The following is a 25,621-nucleotide window of genomic DNA, read 5'->3' on the forward strand; positions in this document are numbered from 1 at the left end:
CTGGATTCAAAGAGCGTCGGTTTACGGCGAACCAGTCACTCTGCGGGGGGGATCATGCTAGCTATTAGGAAGCCCCTGTTAAAAATACTGAGGGCGGAGGGCGGGGGTGTACTCCATGGGGACCTGCCTTCCAAGCACAGGACTGTCTGGTTAAGTATTCACGTCTTTTTGTATTGGCCACAAAAAAGATTTAATTTCAACTCACGTTTATTGCGCAAGCTAGGCATTTTATTCTTACAACAGCCATAATTGAGGCTGCCACATAATGTAGATGAAGCCCTTCACCTTCGTTCTTTATTAGGCGTCTGCTATCTCCTGGGGATGGACAAGTTCGCCAGTTGCAGCCTTCTTAAACTCAGCCTAGGGATGAAGGCACAAATTCAAAATGCGACATACCAAACACCCCAGCGCTGCTAATGCACAAAGCGTTTTGGGAGTGGCCGTGGGAAGAAGGTAGCCTACTTCAAGCACATGGAGGTTTATGCAAAGGCACAGAGGGAAGAGATGGGGTCTGGGGAAAATGGAAGTAAAGTAGTTACACAGGACCAGAATGAAGACGCTGGGTTATACAGGAAGGCAGGGTTAAATTAGGAACATTTTATCTGAAACTTGAGGGCAATAGTGAGAAGGGTAATTTTAGAGTTGAAATAGGGACTGGAATTTTTTTTTTTTTTGTATTGCTAGGGAGCAGAGAATGGGTTGTTACCTTGGAAGTAGGGAAGCCGCCTAGGAGGCTAGTGTGGTAGTCCTTACCCCATCGGTATCATTTAGGCTGTCAATTCCACCTCCTAAACGCCTCCCTGAATCAGTCATAGAAAATCTCTAAATGCCAATCCAGTCCTTATTCCTACTGCTGCTACTCTAATGTAGGCCATCATCATCTAGTGCTCATTGCAGGGGTGGTTGTTTAGTTGCTAAGTCCTGTCCGACTCTCTGTAACCTCTATGGATTGCAGCCCACCATATTGCTCTGTCTGTGGGATCTCCCAGGCAACAATACTGGAGTGGGTTGCCATTTCCTTCTCCAGGAGATCTTTCCAACCCAGGTATCGAACTCATGTCTCCAGCACTGGCAGGCAGGTTCTTTACTACTGAGCTACCTGGGAAGCCCCAGAGCAGGGGTAAGCACACTTTTTCTCTAGGGGTCAGATGATTCCATCTCAACCACTCAACTTTATAGAGCCTGAAAGTAACCATAGGCAATCAGTAAACAAGTGCATCTGTGTTCCCCCCAAAAAGTAACTTATGGAAATTTGAATCTCGTGCAGTTTTTCGTCACAAAATATTTACATTTTCCAACTGTTTAAACCCTTTTCCCCCAACTATTTAAACATTTAAAAATCATCCTTAGCTCATGAACCACTGAAAAATAGAAAATACCTGGCCTGCCAAACTCTGGCTTAGAGCACTGCAGTTATCATTTTTTCTTACTCTAATAGTCCCCATGCCAACATCGTGTTTGAAACCGCCATCTGATCATGACACTGTCTTACTTAAAATCTTTCAGTGACTACACCACCCACAGAATTGTCCAGATTCCTTAATGTGGTTGGCAGGACCTTGCATGACCTCTAGACTTAGCTTCCAATCTTCTTTCACATACCCTGTCCAACCTTCCAGGTGACCCTTTTACAACTGCTTCCTTTGAATTACTGCATTCTATTCCCTCTGTTCTTCCTTTCTCCTTTGTCTGCTTAATTCTTCATCCTCTGCATCTTGCCTCAGGTGTTACTAGATTAGGAGACCCTTCCTCTCCTCACACACTGTATTGCACTCCTTACATCTTCCCTATAGGACTACCAGTTCCTGAGGCATCTGACATAGTCCCTGACACATGGTATCTTAATGTATTAAATACGGTGTGATGTAGAAAATGGATCGGAGAAGGAGGTGATGGCAGCAGAGGTTATCTAGGCAGCAGTGCCAGTAATCCAAGAGAAAAGGTTTGCAGCCCCAGAGCTGCTATTCATCTGTTCCAGCTCCAGGTGACTTTTGACTGTTAAAAAGAAAATGTTTCTCAAAGGCAATTCTGCCAACACTGAGGACATTTAAAAGTGTGCCTTAGAGGCTTGAGAGCTTTTTTGCAAAGTGGAGTTATAAAGACACTTAGAATAATAGCAGCAGCACCTTTGAGAATAAGTGAGGGACCTTCCCTATGTAACTGCTTCGAAGGGATGGCTTCTCAAGCAGAACAATAAATTCTGTAACATTTGTCTTTAAAGTGTTACTTAGAAGTATCATTACTTACTCATCCAATTACTTTACTAAGCTCTCTCTTCATGCTCAATGCACATGAAGATAGATGAAGGATTTAAGAAATACGAAACTAGTTTTCCTTGTAGCTACATCTACCACTGCAGATGGTACTGAAGCACTGAGGAGAAAGTTCATGTCAAAATTCATCTCCTGTTTCAAGGTGCGAGTTCTCTACACCAGAGTCCCCCTGTCACCCTGAGAGCCCAGGTGACCACAGCTTTGGTGTGTACCTTTAAGTGATGTGAAAAGCCAGTGGGTTCATTCCAAGAATCTCCTCTGCAAAACTTTCACTGGGTCCCCATCTCGTATAGACTCTGGCCCAAGAATATAGTTCCCTTTTCCTAGAAGGCCCTCCCCACCATTATCTCCAGGCTAATTCCAACCAATCTGCCAATCAGATCAGATCAGTCGCTCAGTCGTGTCCGACTCTTTGCAACCCCATGAATCGCAGCACGCCAGGCCTCCCTGTCCCATCACCAACTCCAAGAGTTCACTCAGACTCACCTCCATCGAGTCAGTGATGCCATCCAGCCATCTCATCCTCTGTCATCCCCTTCTCTTCTTGCCCCCAATCCCTCCCAGCATCAGAGTCTTTTCCAATGAGTCAACTCTTTGTATGAGGTGGCCAAAGTACTGGAGTTTCAGCTTTAGCATCATTCCTTCCAAAGAAATCCCAGGGCTGATCTCCTTCACAATGGACTGGTTGGATTTCCTTGCAGTCCAAGGGACTCTCCAGAGTCTTCTCCAACACCACAGTTCAAAAGCATCAATTCTTTGGCGCTCAGCCTTCTTCATAGTCCAACTCTCACATCCATACATGACCACAGGAAAAACCATAGCTTGACTAGACGAACCTTTGTTGGCAAACTAATGTCTCTGCTTTTGAATATGCTGTCTAGGTTGGTCATAACTTTCCTTCCAAGGAGTAAGCGTCTTTTAATTTCATGGCTGCAGTCACCATCTGCAGTGATTTTGGAGCCCCCAAAAATAAAGTCTGACACTGTTTCCACTGTTTCCCCATGTATTTCCCATGAAGTGATGGGACCGGATGCCATGATCTTAGTTTTCTGAATGTTGAGCTTTAAGCCCACTTTTTCACTCTCCACTTTCACTTTCATCAAGAGGCTTTTTAGTTCCTCTTCACTTTCTGCCATAAGGGTGGTGTCATCTGCATACCTGAGGTTATTGATATTTCTCCCGGCAATCTTGATTCCAGCTTGTGTTTCTTCCAGTCCAGCATTTCACATGATGTACTCTGCATAGAAGTTAAATAAACAGGGTGACAATATACAGCCTTGACGTACTCCTTTTCCTATTTGGAACCAGTCTGTTGTTCCATGTCCAGTTCTAACTGTTGCTTCCTGACCTGCATACAGATTTCTCAAGAGGCAGGTCAGGTGGTCTGGTATTCCCATCTCTTTCAGAATTTTCCACAGTTTATTGTGATCCACACAGTCAAAGGCTTTGGCATAGTCAATAAAGCAGAAATAGATGTTTTTCTGGAACTCTCTTGCTTTTTCCATGATCCAGCAGATGTTGGCAATTTGATCTCTGGTTCCTCTACCCTTCTAAAACCAGCTTGAACATCAGGAAGTTCAAGGTTCACATATTGCTGAAGCCTGGCTTGGAGAATTTTGAGCATTACTTTACTAGCGTGTGAGATGAGTGTAATTGTGCGGTAGTTTGAGCATTCTTTGGCATTGCCCTTCTTTGGGATTGGAATGAAAACTGACCTTTTCCAGTCCTTGGCCACTGCTGAGTTTTCCAAATTTGTTGGCATATTGAGTGCAGCACTTTCACAGCATCATCTTTCAGGATTTGGAATAGCCAACTGGAATTCCATCACCTCCACTAGCTTTGTTCGTAGTGATGCTTTCTAAGGCCCACTTGACTTCACATTCCAGGATGTCTGGCTCTAGGTCAGTGATCACACCGTTGTGATTATCTGGGTTGTGAACATCTTTTTTGTACAGTTCTTCTGTGTATTCTTGCTACCTCTTCTTAATATCTTCTGCTTCTGTTAGGTCCATACCATTTCTGTCCTTTATCGAGCCCATCTTTGCATGAAATGTTCCTTTGGTATCTCTGATTTTCTTGAAGAGATCTCTAGTCTTTCCCATTCTGTTGTTTTCCTCTATTTCTTTGCATTGATCGCTGAAGAAGGCTTTCTTATCTCTTCTTGCTATTCTTTGGAACTCTGCATTCAGATGTTTATATCTTTCCTTTTCTCCTTTGCTTTTTGCCAATACTTACCTCAAATGTTGCCTCTTCCTTTCACCCCCTATCTCTCCGCCTGCTTCCATAGCACCTTAAACATACCACTACCATTCATGACAATTATTTATTGAGCACTTACTGGCTACTGGGTGCTTACCTCTTCTAGTGCTGGAGAGAGCAGTAAAAAAAGACAAGACCAAATTTCCTGCCTTCATAAGGATTCACATTCTAACACTGCACTGAATCCAAACTGCCTAGTCCCTGTCACAAGCACGGGTCACATCTTATTCATTTTCACAGCTCCAGTGCCCAGGACAGACACTGGCATAGAATATAGGTGCCAAGTGTAATTTAATTCGATGTCCCATCGGGGCTGTCAACTCAGGATCCCAGCTGCTCATCCTCCCTCCTGTCTATAATTCTACTCCTTTTAGTTACTTCCAGATTTCTCCTCCACAGCCCCTTCTTTCCTGTGTCCCCTGAATCCTGTTTACTTAGCCAGACAGAGTTGCAAATATCCATACAACAGAGGCCCTTGATCATCTCACCATCTTCCTTGACCCCCAGTACAGTGAAATGGCACTTTTAAGCTGGTCCTGTTGTATCAGAGACTTTAGCTTTCTGCTACTCTGCTAGCTACAGTAGCCTGCTGCTAGCAGTTATGAGTCATCCCTGCCATGAGCCAAGAGAACGTAGGAATGGGATAACACACACATTGCCTCATGAAAGGAATACCAGGGAGTTCCCTTCATCTCTTGAACATGATACTCAACGGGATCTTTTTATGTTGGGCTATTTCCTTTCAAAACATATTTTCCAACGCATGCTACTGTTTACAAGTTACTCGTATATTCATTCTCTTGTTTGACCCTTTCAACAGTACTACAAAATAGTAATATTATCCCCATTTTGCAGATGAGGAGACCAAGGTTCTGAGAGGGGAAGGTCTCAAGACCTCAGCTGTTTAAAACGTGACTTCAGATTCAAACCAAGATTTTTAACTAAATTATTCCCATTTCATCATGATTAAGCCACATTCTACCAAATGGTCTTCCATCCCCAAATATCTCAAGCTAGTGACCTTTCACCTACAGGCTCTAGAACTAACCAAATGGAACCTATTGGAAACATCTTTGGAACAAATAGTGCTAGAAGGCCCTGGAGCTTTGTCTTGTCTGATTAGCTTTAACCTAAGAGGGGGCTGCTACAACTGCTTATAAATCTGAGGCATCAACTCTGCATAGCAAAAGCCTGCCTCTGGGCAATGCTGGTCTCTGGGGAGAGCCAGTCCTCCTAGCTGGAGCTAAGGCATGAGGAGGTAGGGTATCATTACAACCATTTAAGAAGAACGCAACATACAAAGAAAAAAAAACACTTTATTTACAGTTGAAAACTTAAACATAAAATTCTGGGTTTTGAATTTGTGATGCTTCCAAGGTCTCTTTCTTGATCAAATGGGGCAGCAGCCAGCACGGAAGCCAACACAGGGGCCAGTCCAGGTTATCTTACTCAAGAGTATCACATCGAGCAAGGGAAGGCCTCCAGTGGCAGAGGTGGAGGGTCTGCGAGGGATGGAAGAGAGAAGCAGCTCAGAGGGGATCGGCCACGAGAGAAAACACTCGCAGCTCTCCTCTGCACCCCAACCCTCCTTTCCCCAAAGAGCAGAACCGCTCTGCTTCTTGCCACAGGCCAGACCTTTGGTGCCCTACAGCAGAGTGGAGAGGGATATTACGTAAGACCCAAGGAAGAAGCTATTAATAGTATTTACAGACAATACACTATCTCATTTATTATTTACCCCTCACAATTCTGTGCAGTATATATTATAATTAAGCAAAGGGGAAAACTAGGGTTCCCAGGGGTTTAATGGCCTGATAGTGATGGGGCTTCCTGGTCTACTTGGCTACAAAGTCTGTGTGCTTTCGGCCAGACCTTGATGGCTCTCTGGAGCTCTAGACAAAGAGCAATCCCTTTTCCTTGAAGGTTTTGGGCTCAGGGCAATAGAGAAACGAAAGTCCACACCCTCTGTTTATGGCCTTGGAGTTGGCTGTACTAAAAGAATGGGGTGAGTACACTCAGTTACCACTGAGTGTACCCCTCCCCCCAAACATGGCTAACATTCCCCCTCCTCCAGAGCACAGTGGGTCCTGGCATCATAGCACACGCTCAGACAGAAGTCTAATCCCGGGTCCTCAAGGAGAATGTACAAAAATGTACGAATGTACAAGTTGCATGGTGCTCTGGGACCTCACTGACCTAGAGCCAGACATCCTGGAATGTGAAGTCAAGTGGGCCTTAGAAAGCATCACTACGAACAAAGCTAGTGGAGGTGATGGAATTCCAGTTGGCTATTCCAAATCCTGAAAGATGATGCTGTGAAAGTGCTGCACTCAATATGCCAACGAATTTGGAAAACTCAGCAGTGGCCACAGGACTGGAAAAGGTCAGTTTTCATTCTAATCCCTAAAAAAGGCAATGCCAAAGAATGCTCAAACTACCGCACAATTACTCTCATCTCACATGCTAGTAAAGTAATGCTCAAAATTCTCCAAGCCAGGCTTCAGCAATATGTGAACCGTGAACTTCCTGATGTTCAAGCTGGTTTTAGAAGGGTAGAGGAACCAGAGATCAAATTGCCAACATCTGCTGGATCATGGAAAAAGCAAGAGAGTTCCAGAAAAACATCTATTTCTGCTTTATTATGCCAAAGCCTTTGACTGTGGATCACAAGAAACTGTGGAAAATTCTGAACGAGATGGGAATCCCAGAACACCTGACCTGCCTCTTGAGAAATCTGTATGCAGGTCAGGAAGCAACAGTTAGAACTGGACAAGGAACAACAAACTGGTTCCAAATAGGAAAAGGAGTACGTCAAGGCTGTATATTGTCACCCTGTTTATTTAACTTATATGCAGAGTACATAATGAGAAACGCTGGACTGGAAGAAACACAAGCTGGAATCAAGATTGCCGGGAGAAATATCAATAACCTCAGGTATGCAGATGACACCACCCTTATGGCAGAAAGTGAAGAGGAACTAAAAAGCCTCTTGATGAAAGTGAAAGTGGAGAGTGAAAAAGTGGGCTTAAAGCTCAACATTCAGAAAACGAAGATCATGGCATCCGGTCCCATCACTTCATGGGAAATAGATGAGGAAACTGTGGAAACAGTGTCAGACTTTATTTTTCTGGGCTCTAAAATCACTGCAGATGGTGACTGCAGCCATGAAATTAAAAGACGCTTACACCTTGGAAGGAAAGTTATGTCCAACCTAGATAGCATATTCAAAAGCAGAGACATTACGTTGCCAACAAAGGTTCGTCTAGTCAAGCTATGATTTTTCCTGTGGTCATGTATGGATGTGAGAGTTGGACTGTGAAGAAGGCTGAGCGCCGAAGAATTGATGCTTTTGAGCTGTGGTGTTGGAGAAGACTCTTGAGCGTCCCCTGGACTGCAAGGAGATCCAACCAGTCCATTGTGAAGGAGATCAGCCCTGGGATTTCTTTGGAAGGAATGATGCTAAAGCTGAAACTCCAGTACTTTGGCCACCTCATGCGAAGAGCTGACTCATTGGAAAAGACTCTGATGCTGGGAGGGATTGGGGGCAGGAGGAAAAGGGGACGACAGAGGATGAGATGGCTGGATGGCATCACTGACTCGATGGACATTAGTCTGAGTGAACTCTTGGAGTTGGTGATGGGACAGGGAGGCCTGGCGTGCTGCAATTCATGGGGTTGCAAAGAGTCGGACACTACTGAGGGACTGAGCTGAACTGAACTGGAACCTAAGCTCTAATCCCTGCCCAGGCACTTTGTGAGTAGGCATGGTCCCTGCTTCAAGGAATTCTGACTCTAGAGAAAACCAGACCAACACATTCATGATACACTGTGTTAAATGTGGGAATAGAGACATGAACCAAGTATGGTGGGTACACCCAGGAAGGGACCAGGGAATGATTCATAAACTGACGTTAGCCACACGCTCCTGGGAAGGACTGGAGGAACTAGGATTAGTTAAAACTGCAGATACACAGTATGTATTTCTGTGTATCTGAATTTTATATTGTAAAATACATGCCCAATGTAGAAAATTCAAGCATATACATAAACTGAAAAGAAAGTCTTCAGTTATCTCTACTCTGCAGAGGTAACCATTACTACCAGTCAGCAATCCATCACTCCAGTAATTTCTGAAAGAGTAATTCTAAATAGCATCATGTTTATTAATGTACTATATCTTGACTTTGTCCTTTAATGTATCTTAGAAATCTGCCAACACATACAGATGTATTTTTTTCTTTTTAAGGCTATATAGTATTCCATGGACATGATGTATCACTCTGTATACATGCTGGGTTTCAGGGCAGGGAGCTTTGCCTTTGTACTGGAGGGACTGGAATAGAGCCATTCTCTCCTCCCTGCCCTGTACAGTTGGCAGGGCTTCTGACTTTCAGGGCAGGGAACAGTGTTACACACCCAGCAGGTATGCAGATATCTGCTGCCCTGCTCCCTAGACCCGTATTTCCGTGGAACCTCTCTGTCCAGACTGCTGCAGGGGCATCTCACTGGCCTCCAGCCTGTCCTCCACACTTCTGAATAAAGAAAGTCAGTAATGGTGTTCTTCTGCTCAAAAACCTTGAGTGGCTCCCCCTGGCCTGGTTCTTTTTGGACAGTCAGGCCACCGTTTGGTATCTCAGAAGCATGGTGGACTCTCACCCTGGGGTGGGAGGGGGCTGGAGGGAGTTGTACATACTGCCTAAAGCTCAGCCCCACCGTGGAGTTAACGTATGAATACATCAGCCTGCGCCAGTTCTTAGGTCTGTCCTGGCCTCCTGTAGCCTCGCCGCTATTTGCTTTTCACACCTTGCTTTGGCTGTACTGAATTACTTGTAGTCTCCCTAACACTTCCTGCTGTTTCCTGCGGTTTGTACCTTTGCTCATGCTATTCCCTGTGCCTGGAATGCTCTCCCATTTTAGCTACCTGACAAGCTCCATTCTTGTACTCAGCTGAAACATCTCTCCTGCAGTCTTCCTAAACACTCCAGGCAGACACGAGTATTCATTTTCCTTCATCTTAAAATCTCTAGTCCGGTGCTTTATTGTCCTGTAATTTTCAGTTTCCCTAAGAGACTGAGTTCCTTGAAGGCAAGAACTGGGCTTTCCAAGTTTGTAGCCTCACCTGCAGCATGGAGCCTATCTTAATTAATTAGTTCTTAGTTGTGAAATGAATGAAAGTTAGCCAAGGTGTCTAACCAAGGTGTCTTTCAGCATCTTCCTCTACAGGAATGTATCACATCTACAGGAAATCCCAGGTTGGGATGTGGACTTAAGTTTGAGAAATACTGCCTAGGAGGACTTAAACTCAGTCATTACAACAGCAGCTTCACATCTCTTATTATAGCCACCATCCACACGTGCAATTAATTTTTAACCTACTGACTATCTGAACTTGAGTAATACCTCATTGTAAGCTATGATAGTGTAAAATTATGTGCTGTGCTAATTATATTTTCTCCTAAGAGACAATACTAAAAAAACATTCATCCAGCACCACCTAAAGCAGGGTTACCCACATTTCTCTGGTAAGAAGCCTCTGAGATGCTTATAACAAACATAGCATCCTGGATCCTACCTCAAATTCACTCAAACTCTTGAGGGGTAGGGGAGGGTGATTGGGAATTGGTAGTCTTAACAAATGCTCCTATGTGATTCTTATCTTCAGGGGAATTTGGGGAACAATGAATTTAAAGAAAGATCTCTACTGCTTGACAGCATCAGATCTGGGGATCACAGAGAGACTAGCAGAGCACAGCCACTCTTTCCCAAGAGACTCTCCGGCTTTCAAAACAGAGGTTCCACCACCCCGACACCTCCGCCATGTGGCTGTAAGTAGCCAAGAACCCAGTGCACTCTACAGCAGGAAAATCCTGTTTTGAAAGCCTGAGAGTCTCCTGGAAAAGAGTGGCTGTGCACTCTGACAGCCCTGCTAGTCCCTCTGTGATCCCCAGATCTGGTGCTGTCAAGCAGTAGAGATCTTTCTTTAAATTCATTGTTCCCCAAATTCCCCTGATGATAAGACTCAGGCTTCCCTGATGGCTCAGTTGGTAATGAATCCACCTGCAATGCAGGAGACCCCAGTTCTATTCCTGGGTTGGGAAGATCCGCTGGAGAAGGGATAGGCTGCCCATTCTAGTATTCTTCGGCTTCTCTTGTGGCTCAGCTGGTAAAGAATCTGCCCACAATGAGGGAGACCTGGGTTTGATCCCTGGGTTGGGAAGATCCCCTAGAGAAGGGAAAGGCTACCCACTCCAGTATTCTGGCCTGGAGAATTCCAAGGACTGTTTAGTCCATGGAGTCGCAAAGACCTGGACATGACTGAGCAACTTTCACTTTCAAACAAATTCATAATAAAAAGCTTTCAAAGGACCCACTGAGATAAAACCTAGGTTTCTGCATCTAGAGTTGTATATTAATAGAAAACTTCATTTTCTCTACAACCAAGGTCAGGATCTAAGATAAAGCACAAAAGAAGTTGTGAAAGGAAGGACTTCATAGGAGGTACAGCTGATTGAGTGACTTCACCTGTGAAGACAGGTGTCTCCTTCCTACATTCCTCTATTTCTAGCGCCTAGGCACAAGGCCTCAAATGCCTGATAAGTGAATTCTTGATTTGAAGGCAGTAGATTCCTGCTGGACTGATACCATCAAAAGATTATCTCCTTCTGTGTCTTTTCTGATTGGAACATGGTGAGTTCTCAATTAAAAGACAGGCTGTCATTTCCCTGTGGCCTTGCTACTCAGTGTCAGCATCAACTGAGAGCTGGTCAGAAATGCAAAACCTCAGGTCCCATCCAGACTGACTGAGTCAGAACCAGCATGGTAACAAGACCTCCCAATGACTCATATGTGCACTAAAGTTTGAGAAATACTGCCTGCTGCTGCTGCTAAGTCGCTTCAGTCGTGTCCGACTCTGTGTGACCCCATAGACAGCAGCCCACCAGGCTCCCCCGTCCCTGGGATTCTCCAGGCAAGAACACTGGAGTGGGTTACCATTTCCTTCTCCAATGCACGAAAGTGAAAAGTGAAAGTGAAGTCACTCAGTCGTGCTGACTCTTAGCGACCCCATGGACTGTAGCCTACCAGGCTCCTCCGTTCATGGGATTTTCCAGGCAAGAGTACTGGAGTGGGGTAGGAGGATTTAAAAACATCATCTATACTGGCGGTGAAACATTATTCCACCCAGACACTACCTGAGGGATCTGAAATACTCCTTTAGAAATTAAGAGATATTTGTAACTTTACAGCTGGAGAGAAACATGATGGAAGGATACCATACTCCTGGGGGAATTACTCACCTCTTTTCCCCACTTTCTCCCAAATCCATTACTCAGAAACCCAAAGTGAGGACCCTATCTGTGCAATGCCTTAAGGTCAGACTACCACTTAGATTCCCTACACTTTGAAACCTACGAGTTTTCAACTTGGTAAAGTTAGATGAGATAATTAAAGTAAGGTTCTTAGCTCAGAATTTGAGCACCAGAAATATTCACTAAATGATACAATTGCTTTTACTCTATTGTCTCTAAATATAAGCTAAGAAAGATTTAATTTTGAGCAAGTCAAGGTTAGAAGACTAAGTTGAAGGTATCACATGTCGCTCTTTAAATTTAATTAAAGTTAAATAAAAATAAAAATTGAGTCCCTCAGTCACAGCAGGCACATTTTCGGTGTTCAACGGTCACATGTAGCTGGAAGCAACCATAATGGACAGCACAGATGCAAAACATTTCCACCATAGCAGAAAGGAATGCCTCCTGGACAGTATGGCTGTAGAGGACCTCTGGAGCATCAAAGGGCACCCGTGGGATTTGTTCTGCTTGGGGTTGTAGGCTGAAAAGAAGGGCTTTTGTAGAGGCAAAGGTTTACATGACGTTCATTCATAGCAGGTGAGGAGAGGAGGGTTGATGATTGCCACCTTCAGAAGACAAACTCCTAACACAGATTTCCAGTAACTTTTTGTAAGGGACTCAGAAAAATGTAGAGAAAAGGCTGCAAACATAAAAGGATTTCAAAACTTTACTGTTTTTAATGATCTTCTGTCCTCCAGTGGTGATCAGTGGTCAGTCTTTAGAAGGAAAAGGACCAATGAGTTCAACTTTAGTTCAGCCCAGAAAAGAGGGGGAGGGGGGATGAACCGCAGTGAGGGCATGGGGATAGCAGGTTGAGCCTGGGGCCCCCAGTAGCAGCAGAAAAGACAGTTCAGCGTGTCAACTGGGCCTGAGAAGGGAGCATTTGCTGGACAAGGGTCCACATGAGCTTTCAGCACACACTTGCGCATTCCTGCCCTGGCATTTGCTCACACCAGATCCATGCCTAAAATGCCTGACATTCTCCTTCTCTCTAACTCATGTAATAAATGTTAACTGAATGCTTTTAAGTGCCAGATGTTGTGAACACAAAGTAAGTCGCAGATGGAGGTATGCATAGTCGTTAAGATGCTCTAGTATTTGACTAGATCTGCATTTGAAAAAAATGGCAGAATCCAGAAAAATAAATTCTAGATACTTTTGTAAGAAAAACTACAGAAACATTAGGCATTATGACTGAGGGAGTAAGGACCTTCTTAAACAAGATTAAAACACAACACAAGGGAAAAGATTAAAAATTCTGATCTCATCAAAATGAAGAACTTCTCTTTAACAAAGGATATCACCAAAGTTAAGATAAGCAACCCACTGCCAATTTTTTTTTAACATATATTCAGGACAAAATGGCCACAACATAAAAAATAACTAAGGTGCAGAAATGTACACTTGATTCAAGTCAAATTGTATAATTATAAAATTTGTAATTATTCAGATATATGCTACAAATATAGAGCATATCAGTTTTAAGTACTACATACTTTTACATGAATGGTATAGGAAAAGTCTTCCAGACATATGTCAAATGGAAATAAAACGATGAACAAATATTGGGTTGGCCCAAAAGTTCATATGGTTTTTCTGTAACATCTTATGGACATACCTGAACAAACTTTTTGGCCAACTCAATAGTATGATGCCATTTAGGAAAAAACAAAACCTCCCCAAATTAGATTGGCAAAGAAAAGGCCCCATGGACGTACATTAGACTGATACAGCAGTTACCTCTGAGAGCAGTGGGATGGGGATGCAGATGGGGGTGGGGGGCAAACTGTCAAGGAGAGGGGAGCTTTAGCTGCTCTGTGTGAAAATTTTCAGGTGAATTATGTTGCTTTCCTAACTAAAAATAAATAACCAAATGAAATATGTGAATCCTGATGGGATTTCTTTAAGAGCTAGAAAAGTTACTTTGTGGATAACTGGGGAAGTTTGAACTTGTATATCAGACAATATTATTGTGGTTATGCACAATGTTCTTATTTTTAGGAGTCACTTGCTGAAGTATTTAGGGGTAAGGTGTCAAGAAGTCCTCCAACTTCCAGATGGGAAAGAAATGAAGTAAGGGAAAGAAAGGAAAGAAGAAGACAAAGAGACAAAAGCCAAAGCAAAATGCTACAAAAAAGATGTTCAATATTGGCAAATTTAGGGGAAAAGTATATAGGTTTCAATGTACTATTCTTCCAATTATCCTGCAGGTTTGAAAATTTAAAGAAAAAAAAAGGAAAGAAAGGCAAAGCACTACCATCCTTTACCTAGCTGGACGTGCTCAATTTCTTTCTTGAACTCATACTAACACTTAACAACATCACTCATATTACTAGTGATCACTTCTTTTTTTTTTGGCTGCACCGGGTCTTAGCTGCAGCATGGAGGATCTAGTTCCCTGACCAGGGATTGAACCCTGCACCCTGCATTGACAGCGCAGAGTCTTAGCCACTGGGCCACCAGGGAAGTCCCTAGTGATCACTTCTGAGAATGTGTTTTTATTCCCCATAAGCTCCTAAAAGGTGGAGGCATCGTTCACTTTTTCTCCCACTCTCCATGTCCAATGTCCAGCACAGAGTGGGCGGTGAGTAGCAAGCCTAGGTAGGAATTGAGTCTTTGTGGGCTGAGAAATGTGTCACATTCACCTCTGACTCTGGCAAACACAAAGTCATGACCTGGGACTGCAGCATCAGTTCTGATGAGAAGCTTGACAAGAGAGACTTCTGGCTGCCCAGGCTGCTCCCAATCACCCAGGACTGCAGCCAGGTCTTTCTAAGTGGGACTACTGAATGAAATGAGTGTCTAACAGTGCTGTCACAAAGTGTCTGATGGTTTTCAGGTTGATAGTTTGTAAACTATAATGTGTTAGAAAAATGAAGTGTCCCACTCAACCTTTCTCTTTTGATCCTTACAGTGACCCTGGGAGACAGGCATTATCACCATCGGACAGATGAGAAAAACAGGCTCAGGGAAGGGAATCGACTTCTCTCAGGTCACACAGAGAGAAAATGTGCTCAATCCCACATCTTCAAGTCTAAAGTTCTTTCCACCAGACCGTGCTGCCCTCTCTGGGATCCTGACTCCTGATCAGGAAAGACACACTTACCTGATTCAGTCTCCCTCTGGACTACATCTCCCCACACTGTGAGATCACCACAGGCAGCTTGGGTTTATTGTTAGGGCCTGTGGGAACATTCTAGGAGAGAAAGCACAGTGGTGATTCCTCCACTCTGACACCCCTCACCACACACTTACCCATGCCTGCCAGCCCCTGTGCTAAGGACTGACGGCTCACAGGCTGATCTGACAGGAATATAATACAGATCAAAGAGAAAATGTATAATCTCAAAAATAAAAAAATAAAAAAAACTCCACCCATCAAACTCATGACATATAAAAATGTAATAAGTTATAAGACAGAGTAGAGGACACAGCATGAGCAAAGACTGGGGCAGGAAGGAGCAAGAGGCGGGATGTGTATACATATTTAGGGGCGGGCTAGCAGCCTGATGTGACTAGAACACGGAAGTGGCAGTGGCAGAAGGGGCAAAAGAAATCATGGAGAGGGAGGCAGGGACTCAGTCATGAAGAACCTTGAATACAATGCTGAGGAGGATTGCATCAAGTAGGTGAAAGAGTCAGCAGAGGCCAAAGCTCAGTTCGCACAAGAGAGGCTAACTTAGGGCCCAGAACCCTTGGGAGGCACACGGTCTCTCCTCCCCATGAAGACTGGCCAAACAAGTTCTCCAGCTCCTCAATACTAGTTAGGTAGTACGAGGCCAGAATGGCTGAGACAGAGGAGATCAGCACCACAGGACTCACCTCAATCTTTCTCATCACCAAAAGTCCATCAATGATTTTTCCTGTGGGAAGAGTATGAGCTGGACTTGAGTACTCTCATTTGCATAGTATTTTCCAGCCCCGCAAGGCCCATTCTCAGCCATTATCTTATTTGAACCTCAGACTAACATTACAAAATTAATATTCAGTGGAAATGAAATGTTTCCCAAGGTCACAGGTAGTAAGGAGCAGAGTTAGGGATCATACCTAGGTCAAAACAATTGCAAAGCCCCACTGCACCATGCTGCCCATGCGGTATTTCTTAATGCTGCCATCCCCCGCAGACACACCCATACCTACACAGTCACATTGCCCAGGTGGCTACTCACTACATCATATGGCCCTCTCGTCATCCCCTCTAACCACATATCCTCCCCACCCACCACAGCTTCCACCTTCCTGACTTCCAGGGCAGTTACACCCGTCGAGCACAAGAGTTGGGGGACCAGCTCCTTTAGAAGCTCCACTCTGGGTGAGGGGACCTGGACTAGGACAGGAACAGGACTCACCGAACACCACGTGCTTCCCATCTAGCCAATCACACTTAGAGCAGGTGATGAAAAACTGGCAGCCATTTGTGCTGGGACCACTGTTTGCCTGATGGAAACCAAACAGACACATTGTGAGTTTTCCTGGCCATGTTAGCTGAAGGGCCAAACTCCCTAAAAGAGACTATAGCCCTGACTCCTCTGTGCTCTCTCAGCAAATCTGACTGAGCATCGACTGTGAGCCAGGGTCTGACCTAGGACCCAAGGACACAGAGAGGAACAGAATACACAATTTCTGCCCTCAAAGAGCTAGACCCTTCAATAACTACACATGTCTCCTACAGTGTGAATTTTATAATGGAAAAAATTGCTAATGGAATCTGATTTGCTGTATTTAGGCCAGTACTGGCAATAACTGGATCACACTTCAAGAATTAGCTACCAGCTCACAAAAAGCCCGTCACTTGGGCCATAAACTGTTTTGTCTGAATGGCTCTGTACTTTCCCGAAATAATGGTAATAAAAAAATTTAAGGTGAAAGAAGTTGCCATGCTAGAAAAAAGATTCTGTTTAATTAATGACGTGCTTTTTACAGCTATACCCCAAATCCTTTATTGCTGAATTCTATAGGAAAAATTAGTTTTTAAAATTGAGGATCTGAAATTCTCCAGCCATATCCCTTCCCTTTTCCTCTCTTGAAATTGTTTTTGTATCATTACACTTCACAATACATTATATAATGACAACACAAAGCAATCAGCAAACCCATGTCATGTTTCAGCAGCACTGGCTTACCAGGTGCCTGTGTAACTATGTGAATATTTCACTGCATACTTCCCTTGTTTTGGAAAAAACTGAGTAGAAAAAGGAAAACTGAAAGCACCAGTACTATTCAAGGCACAGGTCTCATAAAAGTAATGCTATGGAAACAACACTGGACACCATCAGGTCACTAGCCTTCAGTGGATGTTTAATGGATTTAAGTTAGTTGAGTCTGTGTTTAACACTGAAGGAATGAAAATTTGTATGAAATACATTAAAGACTTTGTCTAGAAGGGATTTCACTTCATATTTTAGAAATTCCCCATGTGAGATGAGAGACTATTTTTGGTTTTTGTTCACGTATGTAGGAACATCTCACATTAGCAAGGACTGCCTGAGCCAGTGAGAACAGACCTAACTCTGGAATGAGGACAGACTCCTCAGTGGTCCCACTTCTTCCTTCCTTCTTCTCTTCTCTCCGCCCCCCCCCTCCCTTATTTTTCCAATCTATCTACCTTGCTGCTCAATGTATAAACATTTATTAGTAGGCAGGTAGGAAAACAGTCATACGACATGTGTTTTTTGTCAGTCATTTAGCCAGTCTTCCAGGCAGAATAGCTTACTGGTTCAGAGAACAAGCTCTGGAGCCAGATGATCTATCTTGAATCCCAGCCCCACTACTGGCTGTGATCTAGTTTAGCTGCATAACCTCTCTATGCCGCTGTTTCCTCATTTGCACTATCTCAAAGGGATGCTGAGGATTAAAATGAATTAATGCAAACAAAGTTGTTGCTGAGAATATGCTCAACATTAGCCTTTATTCTGCGTATCTTTCAGTCATTCATCAGTATCTGCTCAGCACCTTTCTGTATCAGGTAGTCAGGCTAGGAGATCAATGCGACTCAGTCTCTGCTCTTGAGGAACTCATCATGATTTAGTGGAGAATGGAAGCAATTGTGCTACAATTGCTACAATTAAAGCAACTGTGCTACAGGATGGTGACAACACAGCTTAACCAGTGTCAGCCTGAAGGCAGCAGAAAGCAAAGTTTCCTTCCACTTTTTTCTGACCCCTCCCCAGATGCTAACAGAGCGGCACACACCTAGAGGGGTTCCAATCCTCATGACGACAACCCAAGCCCACCTAAGCCCCTTTGGCACGGTACCATGCTTGCCCAGCCTGACTTTTCTAAAAGGAGGTTTGTACACTGTCTGTTACGCCAGGCTCACCCAAGTGTCATGGCAGCCTCCTAACTGGCTTCTCTGCCCCAGCCTCTTCATTCCTATCTGCCACTCAAACACTGCAGCCAGGATCTTCGTTTTAAAACACAAAGTCGACCAGTCCTGCTCAAAAAAGTGTATGGCTTTCCACATTCCATGAAATCAAATCCATATAACCTCATCCTTATTCTGGCATTTAGAGCCTTTCAGGAGCTAGACCCACCTGCCTCTCCAGTGGTCTCTACTAGTTCATTCCCTGTCCCATCCACAACCTATGTTCTCATACCTTCCTCACTTTCTGGCCCTTGCCCATGCCACCCTACTATTTCAGGGTCACATATCTTCTGTCTAGGCTGTTTTACCTGGTAGAGAACTTCTCTGGATCTTTGCAGCAATTACTCTCATTCTTTGGGGCCCTCATAGTACCCTTACATACACTGAGGTGACCTCCCCTTAGTACCCTGATGGCATGAATTATACACTGGACTCATCACTCAGCATGTGTGCTTCCCCCTTAGAGGGCAGGGATCGGATCTGTATCCTCAGGCCTTACCACGAGGCCTAAAACAGTGGATGTCAACAATTTTTACTTGACGGATGCCTGAGTGGATGAGTGGAAGAATGGGGAAGCAGACAGAGAATGTGCTTGTAAACAGTGGGTCTGGGGGAGTGAGGGTTGGGGAACTGACAGAGGGAAATAGGTGATGACAAGAGGGAGGGAGAGGGTTGGACAGTGAGAAGGAAGCAGGGTGAGAGGGGTAAGGGCAAATGAGGGGTGAGGGGTAAGTAAGGAGAAGTGAAGGGGGAATAAGCAGGGATGTGTAGCTGGGGGGCTAAAGCAGGTGGGCAGGGGGACGGAGAGAGGAGCAAGATGTTTGAGTGGGGTTGTAAATGGGCAGGCAGGGTCCTGGGAGTAGGGAGAAGGAGTGGTGTGTGACCTGAACATGGGGACCGGCCAGCAGGCAGTGTGAGGGAGAGTCAGGGGCGAGTGGCGTGACGGGTGTGTGAGCACTGGGTCTTGACAGCTCAGCCGGCTGCATTCTAAGCAGCAAGGCTGGGTGCCCAGCCACATGTCCTGGCTCACACAAAGTAAGAAAACACACAGCAGAGTTTGCGTTTGGTTCCCTGGCTGGCTAGTGGGTCCAGGCCAAAAAATCAAACCAGACTGAGGAAAGAGGTGGGCAGGCAGAGCTGAGTCCTGGGTCAGGCAAGGGAAGGAAAGCATTTCCTTCTATCCCAAGAGACTGTGCCACGCCTCAGAGGGACCCAGAATTCAGCTGGCTGTAAACCTAGCCCCAAACATTGACTGGTCCTCACTTACCATGGAAAGAAGGCCTGGAGCTGAGTGTCTAAGCTTAAAATTTTCATCTGCAAATGGCCCCCGGTAGATACTGGCAACTCCGGTACCATCTCCCTGAGCAGAGAGAAGGGAAGTGTTAATGACTTGCGAGTGTCGGCTCTCAGAGCTCATAGGAAACAGCTGCTGCACCCGAAGCCTCCATGCTTTAAAGTCTTCTTACTCCTGCAGGTCACTTTGGGAGCCACACCTCTTTAACCCTCTCCTGTAATCAAAACCAGCCCCATCCAAGGCACGTGCAGCCCACAACTTGGCTAGGGCACCTCACTGAGGGGAAAAAAAAAAGGTCACACAGCTGGGCCTCTAGAAAGGTGGGATAAGACACAAACAAAGCAGAGGATAGGAAACAGTGATTACATATGTAATCAGTGCCCTTTCCAAAGACTCTCTTGCCTGCAGTCGTGTATGAGAATCCATTTAACTGACTACTTCCCCTCTCCTCTCAACTATGCAGGTGGGTGGGCTCTTGGAAGTCTAGTCTGTATGACAAGATACCATCCTTCTGGCTAAAGTCGAGGTGAGGGGAATTTGAGGGGAGAATGTAGGGCCAATCAGAGTTCCTTCTATGGGAAGCAGGAAATAGAATATCTACTCTCTGGAGACTGAATCTGTGCCGTGCAAATCTGGAAGTTGCAGGTGACTATCTTCGGCAAGGTGGGCTGGAGAAGAAAAAGACACTGCAATACACGTGTAGAAAGCTCGAGAAACAGAAAGGAAGGACTGCTTGGTTCTGTGACTCTCCAGTTCCTAGACCTATTTCCTCCTTTGGCTTCCACGAAACACCTTGTCATAACCCTATTTGTGTTATCCCTCTGCTCTTTCAACAACTCCATGGAACATGCATTATCATCCTCCCCATTTTTCAGGTGAGTGAACTTCAGTCAGGATAATAAAGCAACCTGACCAAGGCTTTGCTGTAGTACCTTAAACAGAACCCCAGGGGTTTAAAGTTAATATTGAGAGACTACCAAAGACCAATCTCTTCCAGCCAGTTAGTAAACAAAAAGAATATTGGGTACATGATGGGATGTGAAAACGCTGACTGAGTGCAGAATCAAGGGGCCCTTACTGGAGCAAAGACCACTAAAGGGGATTAATGTAAGTCAGGGAAGGGAAAAAACTCTCAAACTGTTTGATTAAAAGTTATTGATACAACCAAGCTCTGTATAGTGGAAAGATGGGCTTTGAGTTCCAGATCTATCATTTATGAGCTGGGGAAGTCACTTATCTTTGAGCCCCAGTTTCCTCAACTATCAAGTGAAAATGATATCACCTACTCCTTACAACATTGGAAAAAGATGCAATAATAGCGTCTATGAGAAAAACTTTTTGCAATCCACACAGCTCTGCGTAAATGTGAGCTATTGTATCTTTGTCGTTATTGTTGTTTCATCACTAAGTCATGTCTGACTCTTGTGACCCTATGGATGTAGCCTGCCAGCTCCTCTGTCCATGGGATTTCTTTAACTACACATAAATACACACATACATATAGAAGGAAGAGAAAACATGTTCCTTTCCAATTTAAAAAAAAATACCTAGAGAAAAGATCAGTTAATACATCATTCACTATAATCATACTATCTACTGTGCTCCAGAAGCCAGAGTAGGGAAAATGACCAAATTAATTTGCAGGACAAAAAACAGAAAGCAACTTAAATCTTCCATGATAGTGGACTGATCAAATAAATTCACTGTCTTTTCCTAAGGGAACAGTAAGGAGTTATTAGCAAGAATGTTTTGGAAGAAGATAGTGACAAGGGAAAACACAATGACTGAGCACAAATTTTTAAAAGTTGAAATCTGTTAAAAGTTATATCTGACACACAAATCTTCGCAACAATAAGATGGGCAATTGCCAAGAGTATATTCCTTGAGACGATTTACTTTCATTTTTGTATTTTTGTTTCGCAACCAGAAAAAAAAACACATTACTTTTTAAATTTTAAAACACATTATTAAAACAAACAAGCAAATATTCTTAGTCCAACTTTAGAAGGTCTCAAATTCCGCTTCTACCTCTTGCTCATTCTATTTTTTCTGCCCTAAGGGTGGCTCTGAGTAGTTTCTTCTCTCTGACAGACTTCTGGCTGACTAACTGCTAACTCTAGAGCAATTAGTAAGTGATCACATGTGCCTGGCAATGACCCATAAGAAGTTGGTCCTATCCCTGCTAAGACAATATAGCAGTATAGAAACCTTTGAGAAGAAAAGAAAAGAACGCAGAGAATAGCATATTAGCTCTTCTTACCTGCCAATAAAAAAGGATATGGTCACCCCAAGCCCTGCTCCAATCAGTTGTGGCCAGGGGTTGCAAACTTAAATGCCTACAGGAGTAGGTGACATAAAGAAGGGAAGCCAGTGGTGGGAACTGGTGAAATAATAAGGACATACCCGTCTGGTGATTGCAGCCATGAAATTAAAAGACGCTTACTCATTGGAAGCAAAGTTATGACCAACCTAGATAGCATATTCAAAAGCAGAGACATTACTTTGCCAACAAAGGTCTGTCTAGTCAAGGCTATGGTTTTTCCAGTAGTCATTTATGGATGTGAGAGCTGGACTGTGAAGAAAGCTGAGTGCCGAAGAATTGATGCTTTTGAACTGTGGTGTTGGAGAAGACTCTTGAGAGTCCCTTGGACTGCAAGGAGGTCCAACCAGTTCATTCTAAAGATCAGTCCTGGGTGTTCTTTGGAAGGAATGATGCTAAAGCTGAAACTCCAGTACTTTGGCCACCTCATGCAAAGAGTTGACTCACTGGAAAAGACTCTGATGCTGGGAGGGACTGGGGGCAGGAGGAGAAGGGCACGACAGAGGATGAGATGGCATCACCGACTGAATGGACATGAGTTTGAGTGAACTCCGGGAGTTGGTGATGGACAGGGAGGCCTGGTGTGCTGTAATTCATGGGGTCACAAAGAGTCGGACACGACTGAGCGACTGAACTGAACTGAACCCGTCTAAAGGGAGCTGTTACTTGACTCAACCAATTGTTGCTGCATGAGAAACACAGGCCAAGTGCACCCCTACTTTTCAGTTGTAACAGAGAAAACAAAACTCCAGAACTTTCCGGTAAAATTTCCCAGTTTACAACATCATACAGATGAAACAAAGCATATCTGTTTCTGATTCAGCCCCAAATCTGCTACTTTGTAAACTTATCTGGGTAGGAAAGATAGAAATCTTAAAAAACTCCTAGGAGTCAAACTAAATATACATGTAAAGGATAAAGAATGTCTCCCAGATTCAAGAAAACAGCAACATGACTAACCAAATGATATTAATAAGACAGATCATGCACAGAAATGGGTGGATAAGGATAAACATTTAGGTTTAAGAAAGCATAAATGTGGTTTATTCAGAAACCTGCAAGGTTGGGGGAAGCGAAGGAGGCTTGAAATGGGGATGCATACAATCTCATTTCAAGAAAAATCATGCTTAGCAATGAAGGATTAATTCAATGGGTTCTCCTAGTGAATAGGGAAAATATCCTTCCAGAACTCTGATTCCTTGCCCACTAATGAACTTGATTAAAAAAATAACAACTCACCTTTCCAGGCACTGGGATACCAAAAGTGAATGGGAAATAAGGGCATAAGCATTTAGCTCACTGGAAAGGGACTTGCCCCCATTTAGAAAAAATAACTGTAACTGATTTCTAGCTAAATTCCATGTGACCAATTAATTTGGGTCTGTCATGGATCACCTACAGGTATGCTGGGAAAGTCAGTTCCCAGCCCTAAAAGACTGAGATTTGGAAGTCAGTCCATTCTGAAGGAGATCAGCCCTGGGATTTCTTTGGAGGGAATGATGCTGAAGCTGAAACTCCAGTACTTTGGCCACCTCATGCGAAGAGTTGACTCAATGGAAAAGACTCTGATGCTGGGAGGGATTGGGGGCAGGAAGAGAAGGAGACGACAGAGGATGAGATGGCTGGATGGAATCACCGACTCGATGGACATGAGTTTGGGTGAACTCCGGGAGTTGGTGATGGACAGGGACGCCTGGCGTGCTGCGATTCATGGGGTCGCAAAGAGTCGGACACGACTGAGCAACTAGACTGAACTGAACTGAACTGACTTAATCAAAGTGCTGATATACCATCTAGTGATGCAATGAGTAGCAGCCATCACAGGATATTTCCATTCTCACCTCCTCCCCCAGCAAACTTGGCTATTGTTCTCAGGTCCCTGAGGAGCAGCTTCAATAACAACAACAAAAACAAAAGTTATAGATCCTTAATAGGAAAGGAACAATACTTACATTAACAAAATCTCCACCCTGAATCATGAAATCTTTTATGACCCTGAAACAGAGAACAAAGGATCCTAGGAGAAGATTCTGTGGTTTGGAATTACATTAATTTCAAAATATAATGTTTATCACTTTGGTTTTAGTAAGTCCTTAAATCAACGGTTGAGTTCACAAAAACATCCCTTCTCAAGAACTAAGAATTATGCTATGGTTTTGTTTTCCTCTGAAGAGACTAATCCCCCAAGGAAGTAATTCTAAACCATACTAATAGTAATTTTAAAAGTCCCCCAGGATGGCTTGCCAAAGGCCTTACCTGTGGAAGGTGCTCCCCTTGTATCCTATCGGAACCCCATCTTTTCTATAAGCAAAAAGAAAGAGACTTGAGATGGTAACAGGTAAACACAGGCCTTTCAAGTTTACCATACAGTCGATCCAGAGACACTCTTCTAGAGATGGTCGGGAGAAGAGAGACGAAGAAGGCAAATGAACTGACGACAGACCCATAGTAATACCTTCTATTACTGTCACCAGCAATCATTCAAGGCCTGTCGGTGATTCCCCAATACCCTCACTGCAGCCTCAGGACAGCCCTCAGGAGCAAGCAGATAAGTAACCACGTCAGAGACTGACCTGAATTCTCCTGTGCAGAACTGCCTGAAAAGGAAAAGAGTGAACGACTCAGTCGCCATGGCATCACAACTCCGAGCGCCCCTAACTTCGGCGGGAAGGGGAGACGTCGGCGCTAGCCAGCCCACCAACCGGCTGGTTAGACGTCCAGGCATACAGATGAACAAAAACTGAAAAGGGGACGGTCAAGACTATTCAGAGCGATACCCAGAGAAGTCAGATATCAAGGACGGTGAATGAACGGATAGAGGTAGGCAGAAGATTCCACAGACAGGCCCAGCTTCTCGTTTGGTTTATCCAGCAAAGAACATCTTCTTACCTAAAATTCTCCGCCGTCTTAGGCACAACGTCTGCAAAGAGCTCAATCTTCATACGACCAACTTCCTGCAACCGGCGAGAGACGTTCAGAAAGCCCAGTCCAAGCCCGTGAAGGCTTCACCGAACAGGGAACCCTCGGGCCCCCATGCCGCTTGGTCTCTCCCACCTCCGCCTCCATAGCCTACTCTTCCGTTCCACCCAGTCCCTCCACCAGCGGGGCGCTAGGATGCGCAAGACTCCTCCTTTTCCTACTCCCTCACCCCCGCCCCGCAGGTCGGTAAGTGCTGGTTCGATTTCACTTTTTGGCTTCCCGAATTTGCTACACCTGAGGAGGTGATCTGCCTGCCATACCGCGTGCACGTTCCCTTTGGCATCGGGCTGACTGGCTGCCAAGACCTCACCTGGCCGCCAATGCTGACATCAAAGAATACCACGGGATTGACAGGGCTTGAATTTGCCACCGCCATGCCTCTGACCCGGAAGCAGAAGTCGGGACTGCGGGGTGCCGGCGATCGTATGCCCCTGCTCGGCCGGGAGGCGTTTATTTCCGGTGCAGGCGCAGGAAGAGCCGGGGGCGGCAGGCCCCGCCCCCGGAAGCTCTCCGCCTTTGACGCCAAACTGGGCGCTGCGTGGGTGGCCGGGGCTTCCTTCCGTTTTGACAACTCGCAAGTTATTACCTCACCTGAGTCTCCTTGAGCGGTGAGTCCGGAGGACATCTTCGGCGTTTTTTTGCTCGAGGCCCACGGGCCTCTCATTTACTTGGATACAGTAAGTGCAGTACAGATTATTCTCGCTCAGGCTACGGGGCTTGGACTAGGCAGTCTTCAGGATCTTTATCAGCCTATGCAACCAAGACCGTCTGAACTGTCATACGT

At 44.7% G+C, this 25,621-nt stretch overlaps 1 protein-coding gene across 7 annotated transcripts; it reads right to left on the bottom strand.

The window, feature by feature from the left end:
* Positions 1 to 201: 201 nt before the first annotated feature.
* PPIH (peptidylprolyl isomerase H) lies at positions 202 to 25,258 on the bottom strand. 7 transcript variants are annotated; one of them, XM_027537613.1, is made up of 10 exons: positions 25,148 to 25,258; positions 24,748 to 24,812; positions 24,432 to 24,455; positions 24,115 to 24,159; positions 23,811 to 23,853; positions 19,512 to 19,604; positions 16,230 to 16,317; positions 15,703 to 15,743; positions 14,987 to 15,076; positions 202 to 360 (listed from the first exon to the last, which is right to left on the bottom strand). In XM_027537613.1, the coding sequence occupies exons 1-9, from the start codon at positions 25,211 to 25,213 to the stop codon at positions 15,008 to 15,010; spliced, it is 534 nt and encodes a 177-aa protein (XP_027393414.1). In that variant the 5' UTR covers positions 25,214 to 25,258; the 3' UTR covers positions 202 to 360; positions 14,987 to 15,007. The 7 variants fall into 7 exon arrangements, with proteins under 7 accessions (XP_027393414.1, XP_027393413.1, XP_027393417.1 ...); XM_027537612.1 differs by lacking the exon at positions 202 to 360 and adding an exon at positions 5,829 to 6,034; XM_027537615.1 differs by lacking the exon at positions 202 to 360 and adding an exon at positions 12,110 to 12,361.
* Between the last annotated feature and the right edge of the window lie 363 nt (positions 25,259 to 25,621).

The sequence above is a fragment of the Bos indicus x Bos taurus genome, chromosome 3, assembly GCF_003369695.1.
Source record: "Bos indicus x Bos taurus breed Angus x Brahman F1 hybrid chromosome 3, Bos_hybrid_MaternalHap_v2.0, whole genome shotgun sequence".
NCBI classification, from domain to species: domain Eukaryota; kingdom Metazoa; phylum Chordata; class Mammalia; order Artiodactyla; family Bovidae; genus Bos; species Bos indicus x Bos taurus.